Source organism: Rhinopithecus bieti, unplaced genomic scaffold (assembly GCF_001698545.2).
Source record: "Rhinopithecus bieti isolate Rb0 unplaced genomic scaffold, ASM169854v2 scaffold_54331, whole genome shotgun sequence".
In the NCBI taxonomy this organism is placed as follows: domain Eukaryota; kingdom Metazoa; phylum Chordata; class Mammalia; order Primates; family Cercopithecidae; genus Rhinopithecus; species Rhinopithecus bieti.
Genome location: NW_016821659.1, coordinates 751,652 through 772,366, shown reverse-complemented (window position 1 = coordinate 772,366; position 20,715 = coordinate 751,652). Strand labels below are relative to the sequence as shown.

At 46.3% G+C, this 20,715-nt stretch overlaps 1 protein-coding gene across 5 annotated transcripts in view; it reads right to left on the bottom strand.

Moving 5' to 3' along the window:
• The window catches only part of NCAPH (non-SMC condensin I complex subunit H), a 46,699-nt gene that overhangs the window by 2,324 nt on the left and 23,660 nt on the right, over positions 1 to 20,715 (bottom strand). For 4 of the 5 annotated variants that reach the window (XM_017860477.1, XM_017860473.1, XM_017860474.1 and 1 more), the window contains exons 7-17: positions 17,994 to 18,183; positions 16,618 to 16,709; positions 15,636 to 15,838; positions 10,784 to 10,932; positions 9,737 to 9,843; positions 8,952 to 9,074; positions 7,754 to 7,864; positions 5,961 to 6,143; positions 4,146 to 4,262; positions 2,146 to 2,237; positions 1,700 to 1,775 (exon numbers count right to left, since the gene is read on the bottom strand). In XM_017860477.1, coding sequence (XP_017715966.1) covers positions 1,700 to 1,775; positions 2,146 to 2,237; positions 4,146 to 4,262; positions 5,961 to 6,143; positions 7,754 to 7,864; positions 8,952 to 9,074; positions 9,737 to 9,843; positions 10,784 to 10,932; positions 15,636 to 15,838; positions 16,618 to 16,709; positions 17,994 to 18,183 — 1,443 coding nt within the window. The remainder of the gene's footprint in view (positions 1 to 1,699; positions 1,776 to 2,145; positions 2,238 to 4,145; positions 4,263 to 5,960; positions 6,144 to 7,753; positions 7,865 to 8,951; positions 9,075 to 9,736; positions 9,844 to 10,783; positions 10,933 to 15,635; positions 15,839 to 16,617; positions 16,710 to 17,993; positions 18,184 to 20,715) is intronic. The other variant, XM_017860478.1, reaches the window with a different exon arrangement.

The window sequence follows — 20,715 nt, the reverse complement described above, 5'->3', positions numbered from 1 at the left end:
AGGCAGGTTTCTGTGGAGAGACACAGCCTAGAGAAGCACTCTGACCTTCAGGCTGGGGCTGATGAGCGAAGGCAGTAACACTCTTAAATTGGACTCAGAAGGTTTCTGAGCTTTGGAGGCCAGCCTAGGAGCCTGGTGTGCTAGGAGACCAGCACCCATGTGGGAGAGTCACCAGCACCTATTTCCACCAAGATGGTGTGCAAGTGAGATTCCAGGCCTCCCCCGACACTTCTCAAGTCAGACAGATGGATGGCCTGCACACCACCCACCTCAGATGTTGTATCCTCAGCAGAGCCACTTATGAATTTGTCAGAACAATGATAATAGTATATTTTTTAATTTTTTATTTTCTTAGTCATTCTCTCTTCACATAGTTTGCATGTGACATCGGATACCTTAGGATGTGTCAGGTATAGGAACTACCACCTCCTATAACCACGGGCATGTCTGCCTTCACAGGCTTGTGAATGGGGCATGTCCTCTCTCCACAGTCACTGGTCACCGTCTTACTGCCCCCCAACAGCAGCCATGCAAGTTCAGCATTCCTGGGTTAAAACCATTCCCAAGGGCTCTGATGTACAATTGTTCTTTCTTGGGAACTACACTGGGCTCTTTTGTTTAGGCCTGAGGTTTGAACACCCAGACTGGTGGTTACGAGCCCAGTGGTCAGTACAGTTGTCGGAGACATACAGCACTTGGTCCTGGCCCAGTGGCTCTTCTGCACCTGTTCCCCACCCAGAATCAAAACTAGCTTCTGCTAACTGGACAGTTTCTTCTTCTTCATGAGGTTGTGAGCTAAGCAAGGTATTGACAAGAGAAAAACTGGTCTCTGACTTCCAGTGGTAGGTCACTGGGATTGGCTGATGGCTGTGCCACACAGGCCAGGGCAACCTCTCTCCGAAGCAGAGTGAGACCTGGAAAATGGAGCCAGTCCTCACTGCTCCTGATTTCACTAGGAGGCCAGAGGTCACATGTTGGCACATAGGAAATCCTGGCTGCTTCCACCAGCACCCCATTTTTGCTACCATTCCATTCCCATAATCACCCACTAAAACCACACTTCGGCATTCAGACAGTACCTGCACACCAGTGCCCACCCCTCCTCCTGGGGAGCTGACAGTGGTGGTGCACACCATGGCCATGGTGCCCCAGCCCCAGGGTGGTGCTTGCCGCACACGCCGTGGCCCAGCCCATAGCCTCTACTGCAGGTGCCAAAGGCTGTGCTGTTATCAGCTGGCTGGGGACCCTAATGGACACCAAGTGTTTAGCAACGGCCAAACGTACTCTTCTCTTTCTGCAACTGTTTTCTTTCCATCCTCATCTCTCTCCTCTTTCCTCTGCCAGGTCTCCCATATGTCTTGACTTTGGTACAACCAGGCTTTGGCCTTTAAAGTCTTTGACACCCAGTGAAGTAAAAGCACGTTGTGTTCTTAGGTTGGGGAACTTACTGATCACACTTCCGTCATCTAAAATCTTACCATTTGGGTCCTCTGTGCTATTTTCATTGCTAATCGAACCTGATGGGTTTTTTCCTAAGTTACTTCTAGGTGCCTGGCTAATCATTTGGGTTGAAGGTACCACATGAGTCACAGTATTTAAGAAATCCTATGGTAGCCCATGCAAGATCAAATAAAAAGCTAAATGACTTGACGTAAACAGGGAATACTCTAATACTCCCATGCTTACCTTAATTACCTACCTTTTCATTGGCTAAATGTAGGAGACAGGCAAAAGCCAGAGGTATGGAGAGGTTCTGAGCCATGACAGGGGGCAGGCTGGAAAGAAAGGGGCAAGTATTTAGGTCACTGCAACTGTTAGAACAAAGGCTCATTCATCAAGTATGAATAAGTCACACAAGCAATGACTAAAGTAATGAGAGACAAATCTTTCAGATGCATTTTATAAGCAGATTTTTCTAGTTTCTGAGATAAAATATCTCCTGTTACACTCTGACCACTGGCACAGAAAAACACCTTTTTTAAAGGTGGTCTGTATTAACTTATCTATCAACACAGAAAGAAAACAGAACAGCCACTACAAGGGTCATAGGAAACAGGCTGTGTGTGCGTGGAGGGCCCGCCACCCGGACAGCTCAGAGGAGAGTAGGTGAGCCCCCCACAAAGCCCCACGCCTGCCAGCCCGCACCTCCTCTGCAGGTCCTTCGTGAGCCCGCTAAGCATCTTCTTGTCAGCCACTTCTGCCAGGGCCCCTTCTTTTCCAGCTTCCCCGTGGTTTGCCTAACAGAAGCACATTTACAGGTCGGACAGTTAGGGCTAGTGCACTTTTGAAAGAGCAACGAAAGGCCGGGCGCGGTGGCTCCCGCCTGTAATCCCAGCACTTCGAGGCCGAGGCGGGCGGATCACGAGGTCAGGAGATCAAGACCATCCTGGCTAACACAGTGAAACCCTGTCTCTATTAAAAATACAAAAAAATTAGCCGGGTGTTGTGGTGGGAGCCTGTAGTCCCAGCTACTCAGGAGGCTGAGGCAGGAGTGAACCTGGGAGGCAGAGCTTGCAGTGAGCTGAGACAGCGCCACTACCCTCCAGCCTGGGCAACAGAGCAAGACTCTGTCTCAAAAAAGAAAAAAAAAAAGAGCAACAAAATAAAGGTGTATCACCAAAAGTCTATACCTAAATTAAATGAAAACAAATTTCTTAGTTATTTTGAAGAAAAAGGATCTATAAAGGGAACCAGTGTCTCAGTCCTGCTCTAATGACATTGTGGTGAACATGGATGTCAATGGTCAGCATCACCCTGGTAAAGGAGACACTGCAAAGGTGTCCTAGGGTGCTCTGAAAACAAACAAGAAAAAAAACAGTAATAAAAAGTCATGATTTTTTTGTTTTTGTTTTTTCAGACGGAGTCTCACTCTGTCACCAGACTAGAGTGCAGTGGCACGATCTCGGCTCACTGCAACCTCCGCCTCCTGGGTTCAGGCGATTCTCCTGCCTCAGCCTCCTGAGTAGCTGGGATTACAGGCGCCCACCACCATGCCTGGCTGATTTTTTGGTTTTTCAGTAGAGACGGGGTTTCACCATGTTGGCCAGGCTGGTTTTGAATGCCTGACCTCATGATCCACCCACCTTGGCCTCCCAAAGTGCTGGGATTACAGGCGTAAGCCACTGTGCCCAGCCAAAGCCATGATTACTTGTAGCTTCAACTGGACTGCACTGCTAAGGGCAGCACAAAATTCATATTGAAAAGTAAAGTCAAACTTTCCACTTAAGACAAAGACACACACTTGCATCCCATTCTGTTCTAGTTGATAAAACTTTATAAATATGACTGAAGCTTTCTCTGATATCCAGCTTAGGGCCCTCAATCAACTTACCAGTTTTCATTTCTCAGCTACAAAAGGTCTAAACTCAGAATATTACCTGAGAAGAAGGAGTCAGAAAGAGGGAAGCATTCTAATTAACTGATACTTCCTTTCATTGAGGTGGACCAAGTTAATCAAGGTTTCAACTTGTTCTGAAGGAGAAGCAGAATCTGACAGTATAATAATTATTTTTCCACTATCTTCCTACTGAGAATACATTCCTGAAATCAGAATTATTAGATCAAAGGGTTTAAACATTTCATAGCATATAGCAACTTAAACTGTACCAGCAGTGAATAAGAACTCCAAATTTCCCTCCTCACTAATGGAAAACAGCTGAATTACTAAACCTGCTGCTGTTTTACAGTAGCATCAGGATTCACTTGTCTGACAAGCTTCACTTGTCTTTTTTTATTACCAGCAAGGCTGAATCATGCCTTACACACTAGTCTGCTATTTGTATCACAGTCTGTGTGATCTGCCTGCTTGTACACTTGGTTCATTTCTCTCTTAGAGGCATGATGTCTTCCTTGTATTTTTGTTTTGTTTTTCAAGGATCTCTCTCTCTTGCCCAGACTGGAGTGGAGTGGTACGATCGTATCATAGTTCACTGTGACCTCAAACTCCTGGGCTCAAGTGATCCTCCCACTTCAACCTCCCCAAGTGCTGGGATCACGCGCGTGAGCCACCATGCCCAGCTCTCTGTATTTTTGAATGAATATTTCTGCCTTGGAGGCATTGCCCAAATCGAGGTGTCTTCGGCTGTAGACATCAACCACTCTCCTCTCGCATGCTGGGCACCTACAGAACAGGCAGAGCATCTGACCTCTGCATCTGCCTCCTTTCCGGAGAGCGCTGTCAGCAGACTCCACATGCTCTGCTTCAGCTTCTTCATGTCCATCTTTTTGGCAGTCTTGGCATAGTGAATTTCAATTTTATTTACCTGAAATAGGTATATGACAGAGTAAAACTAAGTAGAATAAAGAAACTTTTACCATTAATCCATTGTAAAAACAAAGGTCTGGAGTTCAACTAAAGAAGGAATCCAATTTCAACCAAGGAGCTACAGAAATCTCTGTTTTTTGTTGTTGTTATTGGTTTTCTTGTTTTGTTTTTTGTTTTTTTTCTGAGATGGAGTTTCGCTCTTGTCACCCAGGCTGGATTGCAGTGGTGCAATCTCAGCTCACTGCAACCTCCACCTCCTGGGTTCAAGTGATTCTCCAGCCTCAGCCTCCCAAGGAGCTGGGATTACAGGTACCCACTAATTTTGTATGTTTAGTAGAGATGGTGTTTCACCATTTTGGCCATGCTGGTCTCAAACTTTTTTTTTTTTTTTGGGATGGAGTCTCACCCTGTTGCCCAGGCTGAAGTGCAATGGCACGATCTCGACTCACTGCAACCTCTGCCTCCCGGGTTCAAATGATTCTNAGGTCTGGAGTTCAACTAAAGAAGGAATCCAATTTCAACCAAGGAGCTACAGAAATCTCTGTTTTTTGTTGTTGTTATTGGTTTTCTTGTTTTGTTTTTTGTTTTTTTTCTGAGATGGAGTTTCGCTCTTGTCACCCAGGCTGGATTGCAGTGGTGCAATCTCAGCTCACTGCAACCTCCACCTCCTGGGTTCAAGTGATTCTCCAGCCTCAGCCTCCCAAGGAGCTGGGATTACAGGTACCCACTAATTTTGTATGTTTAGTAGAGATGGTGTTTCACCATTTTGGCCATGCTGGTCTCAAACTTTTTTTTTTTTTTTGGGATGGAGTCTCACCCTGTTGCCCAGGCTGAAGTGCAATGGCACGATCTCGACTCACTGCAACCTCTGCCTCCCGGGTTCAAATGATTCTCCTGCCTCAGCCTCCAGAGTAGCTGGGATTACAGGCACCTGCCACCACACCCAGCTAATTTTGTATTTTATTAGAGACGGGGTTTCACCATGTTGGCCAGGCTGGTCTCGAACTCCTGACCTCGTGATCCGCCCGCCTTGGCCTCCCCAAGTGCTGGGATTACAGGCGTGACCCACTGCGCCTAGCCTCAAACTCTTGACCTCAGGTGATCCATCTGCCTTGGCCTCCCCAAGTGCTGGGATTACAGGCGTGAGCCACCGAGCCCAGCCCAGAGCTCTCTTTGGACACTAAAATAGAATCCCTCATATGAAATCTAATTTCTTTTTGATCAACTGCACTCTACATTAAGGCTAACTGGAATTCCAGAGTGTAAAAGAGATAAGTGAATCAAATACTAAGGCAAGCATAAAGCCTTCCAGCTGGTATGGAAGAAATAAATGTTTAACGCATGATAGTTTAATACAAACTGAATTTGGCCAAGATTTTTCAGAGCCACACAGCTAGCTAGCCTTGCTGAATTAGCATATAAATTTATATTCTCTGCCTGCAGCCTTCATTCATATGCCTTATTTGGGTGACCAGTTCCTCCCCAGTTGTCTTTTCAAGGTCTTTGGAGAGATGGTCAGAGATGGTCAGTTCCACACAACCTAATTAGCATCAGCTCACTCTCACAACCCTATTTAAAACTCGGAGCAACAGGCTAACATTGAGAAGAAAACAAGCTCAGACTGCCATGACTCATGTAAGAGGAAATGACACAGACTTCAGGCAAACAGTGTAATTCTCTGCCGTTTCATCCGCACCTTCTGAGGCTCAGCTACCAGGTTTGACTCCCCATATGTTGTGATGTCTAATCCTTGGGCTTCCGGAGTGTCTCCATTCTGTTGGGCCGTCTTAGGTGGGTGGCAAGGAGAAGGTGAGAGGTCAGAGTTCCCAACTGGTCCCACGAATAAGTCATCAGAATCTTCATTATCACTGTCAGCAGCCTGGGCAAGAAACAGCTCTTTGAGTTTGGTGGAAGTTGCCAGAGGAGCTTAGAAACACCCTTGAAATAGACTCCGTGTTTAGGAAGCAAGAAGAGACCATCTGATAGTTCACTGAGTGAGTTACACCGCGATGAACTTCTCGGTGCCCCTAGTTGTCATCCTGTTTTATATAAACCCTGTTAGAGAGGTGTCTGTTATCAACCTAAGACCCTCCGAGTGGGAGTTAAAGGAATTCAATAATCATAATTGCCACTATGTCCCCCCTTCAGCTTCTAACTGATTTAGGATTTCATTTTACAGAAAACATTCCTCTCCGGGCGCAGTGGCTCAAGCCTGTAATCCCAGCACTTTGGGAGGCCGAGACGGGCGGATCACGAGGTCAGGAGATCGAGACCATCCTGGCTAACACGGTGAAACCCCGTCTCTACTAAAAATACAAAAATACTAGCTGGGCGTGGTGGCGGCGCCTGTGGTCCCAACTCCTCGGGAGGCTGAGGCAGGAGAATGGCCGGAACCCGGGGAGCGGAGCTTGCAGTGAGCTGAGATCTGGCCACTGCATTCTAGCCCGGGCGACAGAGCAAGACTCCATCTCAAAAAAAAAAAAAAAAAAAAGAAAACATTTCTCAAATACCGGAGACATGACCTGCACATACCACCCAAGGAAAGCACAGGAGATTCCTGGGGCCATCTGGTCAGTAGCAGGGGTACCACCCAGAAACAAGTGAGAAAGTCATTTTCGGGATCACATCCAGAGTGAATGTATCAGTCAGTATCTAGGGGCAGGGGGTGGGGTTGGGGGACACAGGTCAGAAGTCAGTCTTTAAATAGGCTCCCTGGGTGATCTGTATATAAGTTAAAGTTTGAGAAGCACTGGTCAAAAGGTCAGTCTGGATTTTCACTAAAATATAACAGCCTAACTCTCTTCCGAGTAAGAATATAAGGTGAATAAATTTTTTTTCCAGTTCTTTTCCCCCTTTCCACATACAGGGGCACAGATGAAGCCTATTTTTCCAGTTTCTGTTACCTGTATCAGCCATCTCATCAGTAGACTCAGAGAAGGGACATGGAAATTCTTTAGTCTAAACCATGATCTAAAGATCGGGGATGGCTTGTACAAGTTCACAACAAGCTTGCAATATGAGAACGACATTCAGAGCTAGAAACCTGGTCGTCGGAGATACACCCCAAAGACTTATTTTTCGCCACACCAGATCACACCACCTTCACATGTCTATGCGTTTTGTCTACCTGGCCAAAATACTAGCTCGTAAGAGGACAAAGTGTTTATATTCCTTTGAAATCCCACAACAGCCAATATTAGTACTCTGCAGCAGAGGCTAAGCACTCATTCACATGTGGACGCATTCACTCGAGTGTGGCCATTTGCTTCCTGCATGTAGGATGTGAGGTAAGGCAGGCCAAGGGTGAGGTTGTTTCCTCGACTCTGCTCAGCTCCTAGCACTGGGTGGAAGGCAGACCCTTCACCCAGAAAACCTCTATTAGATTCAAAATTTCCAACAGTCTCCCGCCACATAAAGTGGGGACATGGGAAGCAGAGAAAAATGACTCCCTGGCTTAGAAGAGAGGACAGAGCCCCTTTCCCCCTTCACCTGTAATCCAGGGCAGAAGTTGGAGGTGTCGTTAGGGTTGTTGTAATCATAGTCTTCAATTTCTTCATAATGCTCAGTCTCTGCCCTTTGGCCCTGGGCCATCTTAAGTAACTAAAGGAAAGAATAAATGCAGAAAGCAATTTTTTTAAAAGCTACTGAACAGGTTAGAGAAGTAAATCTTAATTCCTATGCCCAATCTCATCCTAGAATTATACCATTTTAGCGTCAGAAGGGCCCTCACAAGTCATCTAAGTCTAACAGACTTTTCCACTGCACAGCGCAAACCTGGAGTAGCAGGGCTCAGTGTCTCTACTAGTCCCAAATAAACCAGAGCAGCTCTATTCTGTGTGACTGGCGGTTAGGCCTTCTGCACAGTGTTACTTGAAAAAGAGTTCCTTCACTAAAAACAAAAGTTGGAAAATCTACCCCCCGGCTTTCTGAAAGTCAACTTGGTGCACTTGAACAATTTTGATAGAAAACCCATTACCTTGGATCATGAGTAAGGCAACCTCACTGTATAAAGCAATTGGTGAGTAAATCCACAACTTCAACGAGAAAGCAAAGGAATCAGTCGGGCGCGGTGGCTCACACCTATAATCCCAGCACTTTGGGAGGCTGAGGCAGGTGGATCACCTGAGGTCAGAAGTTCGAGACTAGCCTGGCCAACATGGTGAAACCCTGTCCCTACTAAAAATACAAAAAATTCACTGGGCATGGTGGCAGGCACCTGTAACCCCAGTTACTTGGGAGGCTGAGGCAGGAGAACTGCTTGAACCCGGGAGGGAGAGGTTGCAGTGAGACAAGATTGCACCATTGCACTCTAGCCTGGGGCAACAAGAGCGAAATTCTGTCTCTAAATAAATAAATAAATGGAGAAAGCAAAGGAAACAAGAAATAACTAAAAAATTGTTGAAACTTCACCAAAAAACTACACCCACTGCCCCCTAAATTTCAGCATGGAGGCTTCAGTTTCCAGCATTCTTGCCAGGTAAACTATTTCCGAGTGTTTACTGTGTGTCCATCACACAGGCCTTTCCTTTTAGCTTTCTTTGCCTTATCTATTTGATTTCCTGGCAACACCCCTTGGCTAACACAACCCCTCCTCACACTCTCCCCTTCCTCAAAGGCACTGCCTAACCGTCACACTATCAGCCACTTGAGACCTTGCGTGCTTAAAGGAACCAAGAAATGGGCTTACCCTGGTGCCTGGTTTGAGGTGAAGCTGGACCAGAGTGTCGACATCGTAGTGGAAATCTGTAGGAAGGGTGGTAGCTCTCCAATTCTGGTTCTCCAAAGTGGACTTGGTCAGAATAGTGGCGGCCTATAATTTTTATTTTTTAAAAGGTGTTTTAGGCATTTTAACAATGGGTAAATTAACATCTTACTTTTTTAAAGCAGTCTGGGAAGGGTTTGGGCAGCATGAGTCTACCATCACTCTCGTAGTTCTATGTAAAAAAGTGTTTTGCTAGCATTATTCTTTTTATTCTCAATTTGATTCTTTCTGCCACTGAGTTTAGGACTATTTCTCAATAGTGCCTTTAGGGAACAAGGAAGAATGAAACCACCTGTTTGCTCTAAGAATTAAATTTATATGGAATTTTAAAAAATCACATCTGAGGCCGGGCGTGGTGGCTCCCGCCTGTAATCCCAGCGCTTTGGGAGGCCGAGGCGGAAGGATCACAAGGTCAGGAGATCGGGACCATCCTGGCTAACACGGTGAAACCCCGTCTCTACTAAAAATACAAAAAATTAGCTGGGCGTGGTGGCGAGCACCTGTAGTCCCAGCTACTCAGGAGGCTCAGGCAGGAGAATGGCGTGAACCCAGGAAGTAGAGCTTGCAGTGAGCCAAGATCGTGCCACTGCATTCCAGTCTGGGCAACAGAGCGAGACTCCATCTCAAAAAAAAAAAAATCACATCTGAAAGGGAAAAACGAGTGTGAAGAGAATTTAAGAAAGTACAATCCTAATAAATCCAGTACAAACCTTTGTTTTTCTAAAATATACATCAAAGTCAATATCATCTTCAAAGTCAATTTCAAAAACTTTCTTTGTACTCTTCTTTCTGTTTTCTGATTGGGAGGGAGCATCTTCTGCAGAGTGAACACAAATGTCAGCATTTCACTTCTGTGGCCTGCTTACTCATTTCACAAGATCTGCTGACAGCCTTATCAAGGCTTATCAAAACCACAAGGCGGCATCGTGTCTGAGCATCACAATGGTAGGAGTGCTCAACCGCCACCCTCTTTTCATCCTAAACTTATCATTTGTGTTTTGGCTAAGAAAACACATCAGAAACACATGCTTGGCCGGGTGCAGTGGCTCATGCCTGCAATCCCAACACTTTGGGACGCCAAGACAGGAGGATCGCTTGAGGCCAGGAGTCCAGACCAGCCTAGGCAACAAAGTAGGATGCCGTCTACAGAAAATTTAAAAATTAACTGAGCATGCTGGCATGCCCCTGTAGTCCCAGCTATTCAGAAGGCTGAGGTGGGAAGATGCTTAAGCCTGGGAGGGTCAAGGCTGCAGTGAGCCATGATTTACCACTGCACTTCAGCCTGGGTGACAGTGTGAGACCCTGTCTCAAAAGCAAAACAAAACATAGAACAACAGATGCTTATCCCTTTCTTTCAAAGAGACATTGCAAAACACATAAGGTCAGCACAGCCCTTCAGAGTTCTACAGAATGTCAGCATGCGCATTAGCACCTGTATGCCCTCTAGTGCCCGGGGGTCATGCCCACCCACGGCCCGAGTTAAGTCATGTGTATACTAGGGAGCAGTGTGAGGGTGGGAGCCCCGTTCTCCTGACTCCATTACACACTCTTCTCACTCAGAGGCTTCCATTTTCACTGTCCCTTCATCCCAGGCCAGGCAAACTGACCAACCAGGAGGCTGGCTCATCTGTATGCTTCTTTGACTTATTAAGAGACACAACAGGGCTGTGACTGGCATTTCTCTTCCTTGGCTAACTGCTGACTGGCTGGTCACGTACACTACTTCTTTTCTTAAAATTCCACCTAGAATTACATACGTTTGCGTCGAGGCCTAAAGCGCCAGTGATCCGGGCCAGCCCACATTGACATGGTCCGAGGACTGAAATAAGAATATTCTCCAGGTTTCATAGACAGAAGGGGGCACATGGTCCTGACGTCTCCATCCCCGAGGGAAATCATTTCTTCCCTGTAACACACGTGAAATCATATTTGTACATGTATATTACATATATTACAATGCTGCATTTACATATGAAGTATGTCCACAAATGAGCTGCATTTCTAAGAGTGAGTCCAATACAAATACTTCATTATTAATAATTCCTTTTACTTCTCAAGTACTTTTGCTTCTCTTAATTTTATAATAATATAATCATGTCTATACGAGTACTCTGGAAGTTTCAAAGTGCACCATAAAATGCTAGTCTACCTAATTTGAGAGACAAGATGACAAAACTAAAGAGAATTCTTTTTGTGTAAGAATCCACAGCTACTAAAATGCCAGAGCTGGGAGCTGGACACAATTCCCTTAATCCCAGCCTCAGGGTCCTTCCACACACAGGCTTCTTGCCATACAAGATGACAAACCCCTCATTTTTCACCATCCTTCCGTAAATGAGGCCTCCAAAAGACACCGCTATAGTTCCTATTAAAAGTGAAAAGAATGTTTGTCTAATTATTTAGTTCCTCTAATGCTTTGGGGGCCCCCCTTATAATCTGTTAGGTCATCCAGCTTTATTCTTTGCCGTGTGTAGAGTGTCTAAGTGGTCAGTGCAGCATGGCAGTTTCGATTGGGTTTTTCACTCTTTCTACATTTTTAGAAAATAGACACGGGGTCTCACTATGTTGGTCAGGTTGGTCTTGAACTCCTAGCTTCAAGCAGTCCTCCCGCCTCAGCCTCCCAAAGTGCTAGGATTACAGGTGTGTCAGGATTACACCATACCCAGCCATTTTTCACTCTTTCCACAGGGTACAAGCTTTCTCCTAAAGGGCTCCGACATGTCAGAAAGGACGCTGGTGCTGCTGTATTGCCCTCTGAAGGTACGGTAACAAAGGAGTTTCAGAAGAGTGGCTCTGTATTTGTACTGAGCATACATATAATTCCCGTTTATATAAGCCATATGGAATAAGCTAAAAAGGCTTTTAAAAGGGGATTTTGTCTTTATATACAGAATTTTAAAAAACAAAAACAGATTATATTTGTGTATTTATCGTGTAATTAAAACCTAATTAAAACACACAATTAAAAAATCACATTTCTAGTCTGCATGGCCTAGTGCTATAACAGAATCTGACACCTAGCACGTTATTAAGTAATAAATGCACTGTGCTGTAAACTCCAGAGGGAGAAGGAAGACAGTTTCAACAGCATCCCCACTTCATTCTGATGGATATCATTCCATGAGGAAGAGTGACTCCCATTCCTGATTCTGGTGACGCAGCTGGACAGAGGCGCTGCAGGATTTCTGAACTGTAGTAATTCAGTAATTCTTTTTTTCTTGAAACAGAGTCTCGCTCTGTCGCCCAGGCTGGAGTGCAGTGGTGCGATCTCGGCTCACTGCAAGCTCCGCCTCCCGGGTTCACACCATTCTCCTGCCTCAGCCTCCCGAGTAGCTGGGACTACAGGCACCCGCCATTGTGCCCAGCCAATTTTTTGCATTTTTAGTACAGACGGGGTTTCACCGTGTTACCCAGGATGGTCTCGATCTCCTGACCTCGTGATCCGCCCGTCTCGACCTCCCAAAGTGCTGGGATCACAGGCGTGAGCCATTGTGCCTGGCTGTAATTCAATAATTCTTTCAACATACAATGCTATGTCACAGGCATCCTACCAGTCCCAATTTCACCACTCAACAACGAAATGAATCCACCTATAGTCCAAAATAGTCTATCCACTTTTCAAGGCTGCCCACTTCAAACATCTCTAGTCCCTCCAGGAAAACTCTTTATTTCTTCTGTCCCCTCCCCATAATATCACAGGGTCCCTCCTTCAGTTTAGCCGTGGTTCAATCCATTGTCCTAACACTGGCAAGATAAGGTCTCCTCCCAGCTGGCTCAGCACATCAGACAGCATGCAGCCGAATGTTTCATTCTCGCACGCGTGGAGCAGACTGTGTTCTGGGCTCTGACCCCCGACCAGGGCTTTAACCACAGTGACTGCCTTATATCAGCATGCTCGTACTACAGAAGGGTTGGCCAGAGAACAGAGAACACTTGGCTCCAAGTGTTCTTGGGCTGCGGCGGCTGCTCCTGCTGCTGCACAGAGAGAGGGAGCTCACTCTTAGACACAAGCACTTTTGCAGACCAGTCCTTACCAATGCATGTGCACAAAGAGCTCCACCTTTTACGCTATGCAGTTGTCAGTGTGCTGCCATGCAAGGACCAATGACATGAGGCACCTACACAACACTGGTATTTATCACTCAGCATTGCCCCCCACCCCACCTTCATCCAGAAGCCCCCAAAGACCTTTCAGTAGAGTACAGTGGTTTCCAGCCCTGGGTGCAGAACACAATCACCCGGGGATGGTATGTGATATCTGGTCCCCTCTACCCACTGAGGTGCTCAGCTGGTGTGGACTGGAGCCTGCCATCCAAAGTTCGCTATATGTGGCCAGGACTGATCAAAGGTGCTGGGTGGCAACCAGCTCCACCCCATTAAACTCTCTGAGCCTATTTCCTCATCTGTAAAATGGGGATAATAGGACCTCATTACAGGGTTGCTGCAATAAAATAATTAATTTTAGATATTATGTAAATTTGTGAAATAACACACATAAGGCACCTGGCACAGCATCTTGCACAAAGAAAGAGGAGCTCAATAAATATCAGATATTGTTATTATCATCTGGTCCCAACCTTGCATTTTCATGCATGAGAAAACAAAGACCGCAAAAGGTGGTAACATTGTCCCACATCTCACGGCTAGTCACGGCAAGATCAGGTCTACTCAGATCAAACACTCACTGAACTCCCAGGGAAGGCCAGCGATGTGGCAAAGGGAGGGGATTTAAGGATGGGTAAAACCCCAGACTAGAAGTGCAGCCTCCCGCCCCTAATGTACTAGGTAGGATAGAGTCTAAGATTTTGTGCTATTTGGAATAGGGGAGAGAAGTGGAGACATTTGCTCAAAATAACCAGCAGAAATCATCTTCCAGAAACCAAATGAAAGTCTTGGAAGCCCTTTGTTATTGTCAGTCCCTCAGATGTCACTTCACCGTTTTAGAAAGTGATAGCTTTTCTCTGACATTTGAAAATGACATTTTAAAAAGAGTTCATCCCATCAACCTATCATTTCTCCCTTCTTAGAAGACAGGATGGCCGGGCACAGTGGCTCACGCCTGTAATCCCAGGAATTTGGGAGGCCGAGGCAGGCGGATCACGAGGTCGGGAGATCGCGACCATCCTGGCTAACACGGTGAAACCCCATCTCTACTAAAAATACAAAAAATTAGCCGGGCTTGGTGGCGGGCGCCTGTAGTCCCAGCTACTCAGGAGGCTAAGGCAGGAGAATGGCGTGAACCCGGGAGATGGAGCTTGCAGTGAGTCGAGATTGTGCCACTGCACTCCAGCCTGGGCAACAAAGCAAGACTCCGTCTCAAAAAAAAAAAAAAAGACAGGATGAGAATGGGGCAAAATTGCAGCCATGTGAATACAACAATTCTGGACAGCAGGGTGCCACTGGGCCTGGATGGGCAGTAGCACCTTGAGGTGCCAGATGCTCAGCCCTCCAGATTCCTACTCAGATTTTGAAAGACATTATCAGCCTAATCATTTCCCACAAGGGCAGACAAAAAATGAGCCTAGGAAAGACATCCAAGCAGGGCTCTTGGAAGAGATTTTTGTCATGGTGGGAAATTATACTAAGCAACTTCTAAGGTTTTAGTCAAACAAGACCAGCTTGGCTGTCCCCAATCCCAGGCCTGCAAAGCTCTGTTACAGACACAGGAGTTAACAGAGGCACTGTTCACTCTAATCTCATGAAATCTCCTACCCCCAGGCCCATTCAAGACCTTTACATGACCGTGACACTAAAGGGTTGTGGGACCCTGCCTCCAAATCATATTTAGAATTAAAACAGCACTAATCTATTAAATACATAAAGGTCAACCAAGTTCTGATTATTTTTATGATGTTTACCAGGATAATCAAAAATTTAAATTACTAAACCAATTACCCTTTTCCTCCTCCAAATATGCTCAATTTTGTTGGTTGTTTTTGTTTTCGCTGCCTTGCTCGTCCCCAGTCTGCCCATCTGGTAACCCAACACTGCCTAACCCCTACTTGCTTACCTTTCTGACAGCAAATTGGTGGCTTAGAGTCACCGAGAGCCACGCTATCAGCAGCGTGGACAAAGGGAGCGTGCTCTCTGCTACCAAAGTGCACGTGGTGACAGCAGCCACACTGACGCCATTACTAGATCCCAGCTGCTTTGCTCCAAACACTTCACATTGTTCCAATCCTTACAAACTCCTGCAATGTCAGTCGTATAACCAAAGTGGCTAAGCTGACATTCAAAGCCAGGTGTGACTCCTCTGAGTCAGAAAGGCTCCGCTGAGAAGCTCGGCTGTCGGGTATGACACAGCACCCAGCTCAGCCAATCAGACATCAAATTCAATCACCCCAGCAGGAAATCTGTTAAGAACTGATAGAGCCCAGGCATGGTGGCTCACACCTGTGATCCTGGCACTCAGGGAAGCCAAAGCAGGAGGACTGCGAGCCCAAGAGTTCAAGACCAGCCTGGGCAATGCAGTGAGATGCCAGTCTCTGATTTTGAAAAAGAGAAAAAAAAGAAAGAAAGACATTTTTTTTTTTTTTGTAATGAGAAAAAGAAAAAAGAACCAATGGAAAACTCCTATGGAAACACTTTCTGTGACTCTGGGAGCCTTACTGGCAGCTCTGAACCTGGCAGGGCTCCTTCCAGCTCCTGAACTCTTCATGATCCCCAACTGCAGTGTGGTCGGGTTCATCGTTGGCATCAAAGTCATCCCCCAGGGACCCATCAGGGACGTCTCCGCAGTCACTCTCAACTTCAGCGTTGATGTCAAACACCTGGTCATTCTTCTTAAACTTGTCTACCAGGGCCGACACAGACTGGAGGGACAAAAGAGGGTTCTCTAAGTCTCATTCCTGTAACCACCCCAAATCACCACTGGAGGGACAGCCTTCTCACCCTTAAATTTCAGTTTCCAGCCTCCTCCATCCCCCGAGCCGCCCTTCCCCATCCCCTGCCTGCCCAGACCAGGATTCTCACGACAGCACAGTGAGGAGGAAGTTTATATTGTGCAGCACAGGATGAAGCTGCATTGTTGTCAGGTACATTTTGTGAAACATGAAACAGGATTCTGTATCCATTAACTACATGTTTGCAGAAAACAGTTTTCCTTGGAGACCATTTATTTTGGAAATTGTAGTAAGTAGGCTAAAGGGGCCATGCTAAAATACACAGAGGAAAGCTCTACACATGACAATTTCTCAGGAAACTCTGTGCCACGGGACTCAACCCCAAAGAGCAGGAAATTCCTCAAGCTTGACAGCAGCCTCAGAGATTCCAGGCCACTGGGATAACTACATTCAACAGTAAATCTAATTATAAATGTTCACCCATTCATGTCAGGGCTGCCTTACCCTAGGACAGCAGAAGAGAGGACATGAAGTTGATCCCGGAACTCATTTACCTCTAGAATAGTCCTGCTGGGGTTCACAACCCTACCTCTTCTCCCTCAGGGTTTTTGTCCCTACGGAAGTGCCAAAGGAAATATTTTCTGTACTCCTGGCTAAATAAAGATGGTGCCACAGTTTTGGTTCCCACTGGGCAGGACCAATCTTGAGCCAACTAACTGAAACCACGAGCTACTAAAAGCTGACCACACCTCATTATGTGTTTCACTGTCCCACTGAGTAAACTGGAACCCGGCCAGCGAAGGGCAGATCTGGCGATCTTCCGCACACTGCTGCAAGGGCGCTGGAGAGGATAGCAAGATCACAAAGAGAGATTAGAAGTGGGTCAAGTGCATTCCTTACTCCCTTCAGAATGATACTGAGTGGCAAGAGAGACGAGAGGCACAGTTACCTCATTGTTCTCCAGCAAAGGCTCAAGTATCATCAGTGGCTGGCTGGCTGCCAATCTCTGTGTCCCTGCCTCTCCTGGGGGCCAGCAGATGCACAGGCCACAACCACACTGGAGTGAGGCTACGCACTGTCATCACACAAATTAGTAAAACACTAGAGGAGAAACCTAAAGCACAGACATTTGATTCTGAAATGAATTCCGTGACCTATGCTATAGCTGGGAAATGAAATGCTTCGTCCTAAAAATACACTAAGTGCACAGGCAATCATGTAATGGTACTTTATTTTTTGTCCCATACTAACTAGAGAAGACTTACTTCAGAGGATTAGAGCCCCAATGAGAGCATAAACTTGGAAAATAGATTGTTAGCACAAAAGTTATACCAAATAAAATTGAGGCAAGAATAGAAATGACAAGAATGGGAGCTGGAACAACTGCATAGCCTGGAGGAGGAGTATCAATTTCATTCACCATGTACAAATGACCGCACTTGAGATGAAGCTCAGCGAGAGTACGAACACTGCAGTGGAAATCTGCAGAAGGCGGCAGCTCTTCTGGGAGCCCAAGTGTAGCTACTGCGCTGCACACACCTGGCCTCCCCACCTGCCGGTACCTCATTACAACATCCCGAGGAGAATCTCCAACTCAGGGGCGGAGGCATAAATGGGAGGGATGCCAAATCTCTGTCAAGCCAGTATAGGGGACTGATAATAGGAGAGATCAGTTCTTAGACTGCTGCAGAGGAGTCTCAAAACAATTCACAATGCTCTCTTCTCAGGGCCCCATGGATGGGGAGCAAATAAAGACAAAGCCTCTCTGGCTAGGCAAAGGTCTCTCTAAGTCCCCTTCCCAAGTACAAACTCTGACACTCCAGGAGGAATCCAGGGCTCCAAAATGTGACTTGGAGAGCTGACTGCAAACAGTGGGCACCTAAGGTACAGGGCACATCAAGACCAAGAGGCAATGGTTTACTGTTTTAGACTCCATGTCGCAGAGAAGACAAAAGTTAGTGGATTGCAAGGCACTCCCAAAAGAATACACAATTTGGCATTCCAGAGAAAATTTCTGGGTAATTTAAGCAACATAAGAGCATGATGGGCTTATTGTACCCCATGGTTATGTAAAAAATTCCCCAATGACTGAAATGTTCTGGTGAAAGGCATCACTTGTACTTACCTTTTAAATCTGTCATTTCTACCCAACCTAACTCTGGCAACTCGAGAGGTTCTCCCGTGGACAGCGTCTGGACATCAGAGGGAAACAGCAGCTCACTTCTGTAGTCCTGGCAGTGGAGAGTGGACAGAAACACCCCCGCTGTGCTGCACTCATCAAACGAGGCTGCCGTCTTCTGAAACATGGGATCAATCTGAACACAGAGAGAGAAGAAACTGAAGATTTACGGCATGTAGCCAAGGGAAATATAAACTCTTATGCATTTGGCCCCGCTCATTAGCAGGTGTATACAATGGACTGAAATATCTACACTCATGGTCAAAAGTGTGTTTTTTTGTTTGTTTGTTTTTGAGACGGAGTTTGCTCTGCCGCCCAGGCTGGAGTGTAGTGGCATGATCTTGGGTCACTGTCAACCTCTGCCTCCCAGGCTCCAGCGATTCTTGGGCCTCAGCCTCCCAAGTAGCTGGGACTACAGGTATGCGCCACTACACCTGCCTAACTTTTGCATTTTTAGTACAGACGGGGTTTCACCAAGTTGGCCAGGCTGGTCTCGAACTCCTGACCTCAAGTGATCCACCCACCTTGGCCTCCCAAAGTACTGGGACTGCAGGTGTGAGCCACCACACCCGACAAAAGTGGCTTCTCTAATTGATCAGATAAAATCCCGGTTCAAAAGAAAGGCTGGTTATAGTCAGGGGATAAACGTATACTGCTCCAGAAGATAGTACATGGTGGCAAGTGTACACTGTGCCAATTGGCGTTTTTATAATACACCTGGACGTGTATCCTTGCTGCTGGTCTCCTTTTATAAGTCACTAACAAATTCCATTGGCTTAAAAAGCCTGTGTGATAGAGCTAGTCACAGGGCTCTATTGTTCTCTGAACAGAATTATCTTCTAAAGTTTGGAAGCACATACCCAAGATATCCAGGCAAAGGACAGACAGAGTCAGTAGGGCTAGCTGGCTGGATAAAACCTGAGAGGTTTTAAGAAGGTCCCTAAGACTGGGTCAGGAGCAGGATTGGCATGGTCATATGACACCAAGCCCAAAGGCAGAATAAGGCACTGGGCATAAGAATATGGACAGGGCAAGTCACACACATGTGTAGCAAGAGGCTAGAAGCCCCCTGGGACTCTGCAGGTGACCTCGAGACAAGAGATACGGCGGGGGATTGGGTTCACGGGTCTCCCTGATGCCTCAGAACATGGCTGCTATAGAGCGAGGGGCTTGGATAGGACAACGCAGATGTGGCTCCCTGGCTCTTCCCTGGCCCCCTTAGCTCAGAGTCCAAGCTCATCGGAACTGAGGTTCAGCTCCTGCCGTACCATAAGCCCATCTCACCATTCTTCATCCCAGAGCAGCACATTCGTCATCGCCACGTTCTCCCGTCCCCTTAGCCCTCAGGCAGTCACACGTCCAGGTCGGTTACCTCCCAGTGCATCTTTCCATCCCCAGAGCCAGCAATATGACCCTTATGTCTGGCCTGTCCCAATTCCCATCCTAAAAATACCAGTGCTGTTACTCCTATTCCCTTCTCAAATGCTATCCAGAGTAACGGTTTCCCATCTGGAGGCTTGCATCCCTAGAAGTCTTGGGTAGGTGGTTAATGGAACTATACTCAGCACTTCAGAGCCAACATGGAAACTGTACATTGACCCACATTAAAGCTGAAAACACTATGATAATGTTCCTCACTCGTGTCTAGAATTATATCATGTGTGAGAAGAGAGGGATTTATATCCCTAAACAATTCAATGGGACAGTAGATGAAACCTTCTGAAACAAGGGTCTGCAGTAAGGAAGGACCACAATAAAAGGCCTTGGAATAGACCGAATGATAAAGTTCACGATCTCTTTAGGTGATTTCTAAAAGCAAATCCTTGGCTCTAGCCAAACTCGTATACTCTCCAGCTTCCTAATCAGAACCTTCCTGTGCTGTGGCTTTTGCTTACACCTCTACTTAAAACCACCTCCCTGGCAATGTCTACCTGACAGACACCTAGCCTTCCTTCAAGGCCCAGTTCAAGTCTTGCCTCTTCCATAAACTCTGAGCCCTACCAACTCTGGTTTCCTATAGTATATGCCTTGACCTTCCTTGCATTCATCTACCTGTATTATCCCGGTATGAAGAACTGAAGCATAATCATGTTTGAATCCTCTATGACGGCAAGTGTTGTGCACATACTGAAGAGCTGTGTCCAAAAGAGACCAGCTCATATATAAAAAAGTGTTCTCAACTGGTCTAGACACACCCACACATTTGCTTTCTGACCTCCAAGAAAATGAGAGTTTACACCTGTAATCCCAGCACTTTGGGAGGCCGAGGCAGGCAGATCACTTGAGGTCAGGAGTTCGAGACCAGCATGGCCAACATGGCAAAACCTTGTCTCTACTAAAAATTAAAAAATTAGCCGGGGGTGGTGGTGCATGCCTGCAATCCAGCTATTTGGGTGGCTGAAGCAGGAGAATCGCTTGAACCCAGGAAATGGAGGTTGCAGTGAACCAAGATTGAACCACTGCCCTCCAGCCTGGGCAACAGAGTGAGACTCTGTCTTAAAAAAACAGAAAAGAAAATGAGAGTTTAATAAACGGTTGAAGCTTTAAATTCTGTTTGTGACAATCCATCCCTTTTTCTATCTTCCATACTCTTGGCGATTACAAGTTTACTGCAGCTTACAGAGCAAAAAAAGCTTTCCAGGATTGGAGTATTTGGCATTTCTTCATG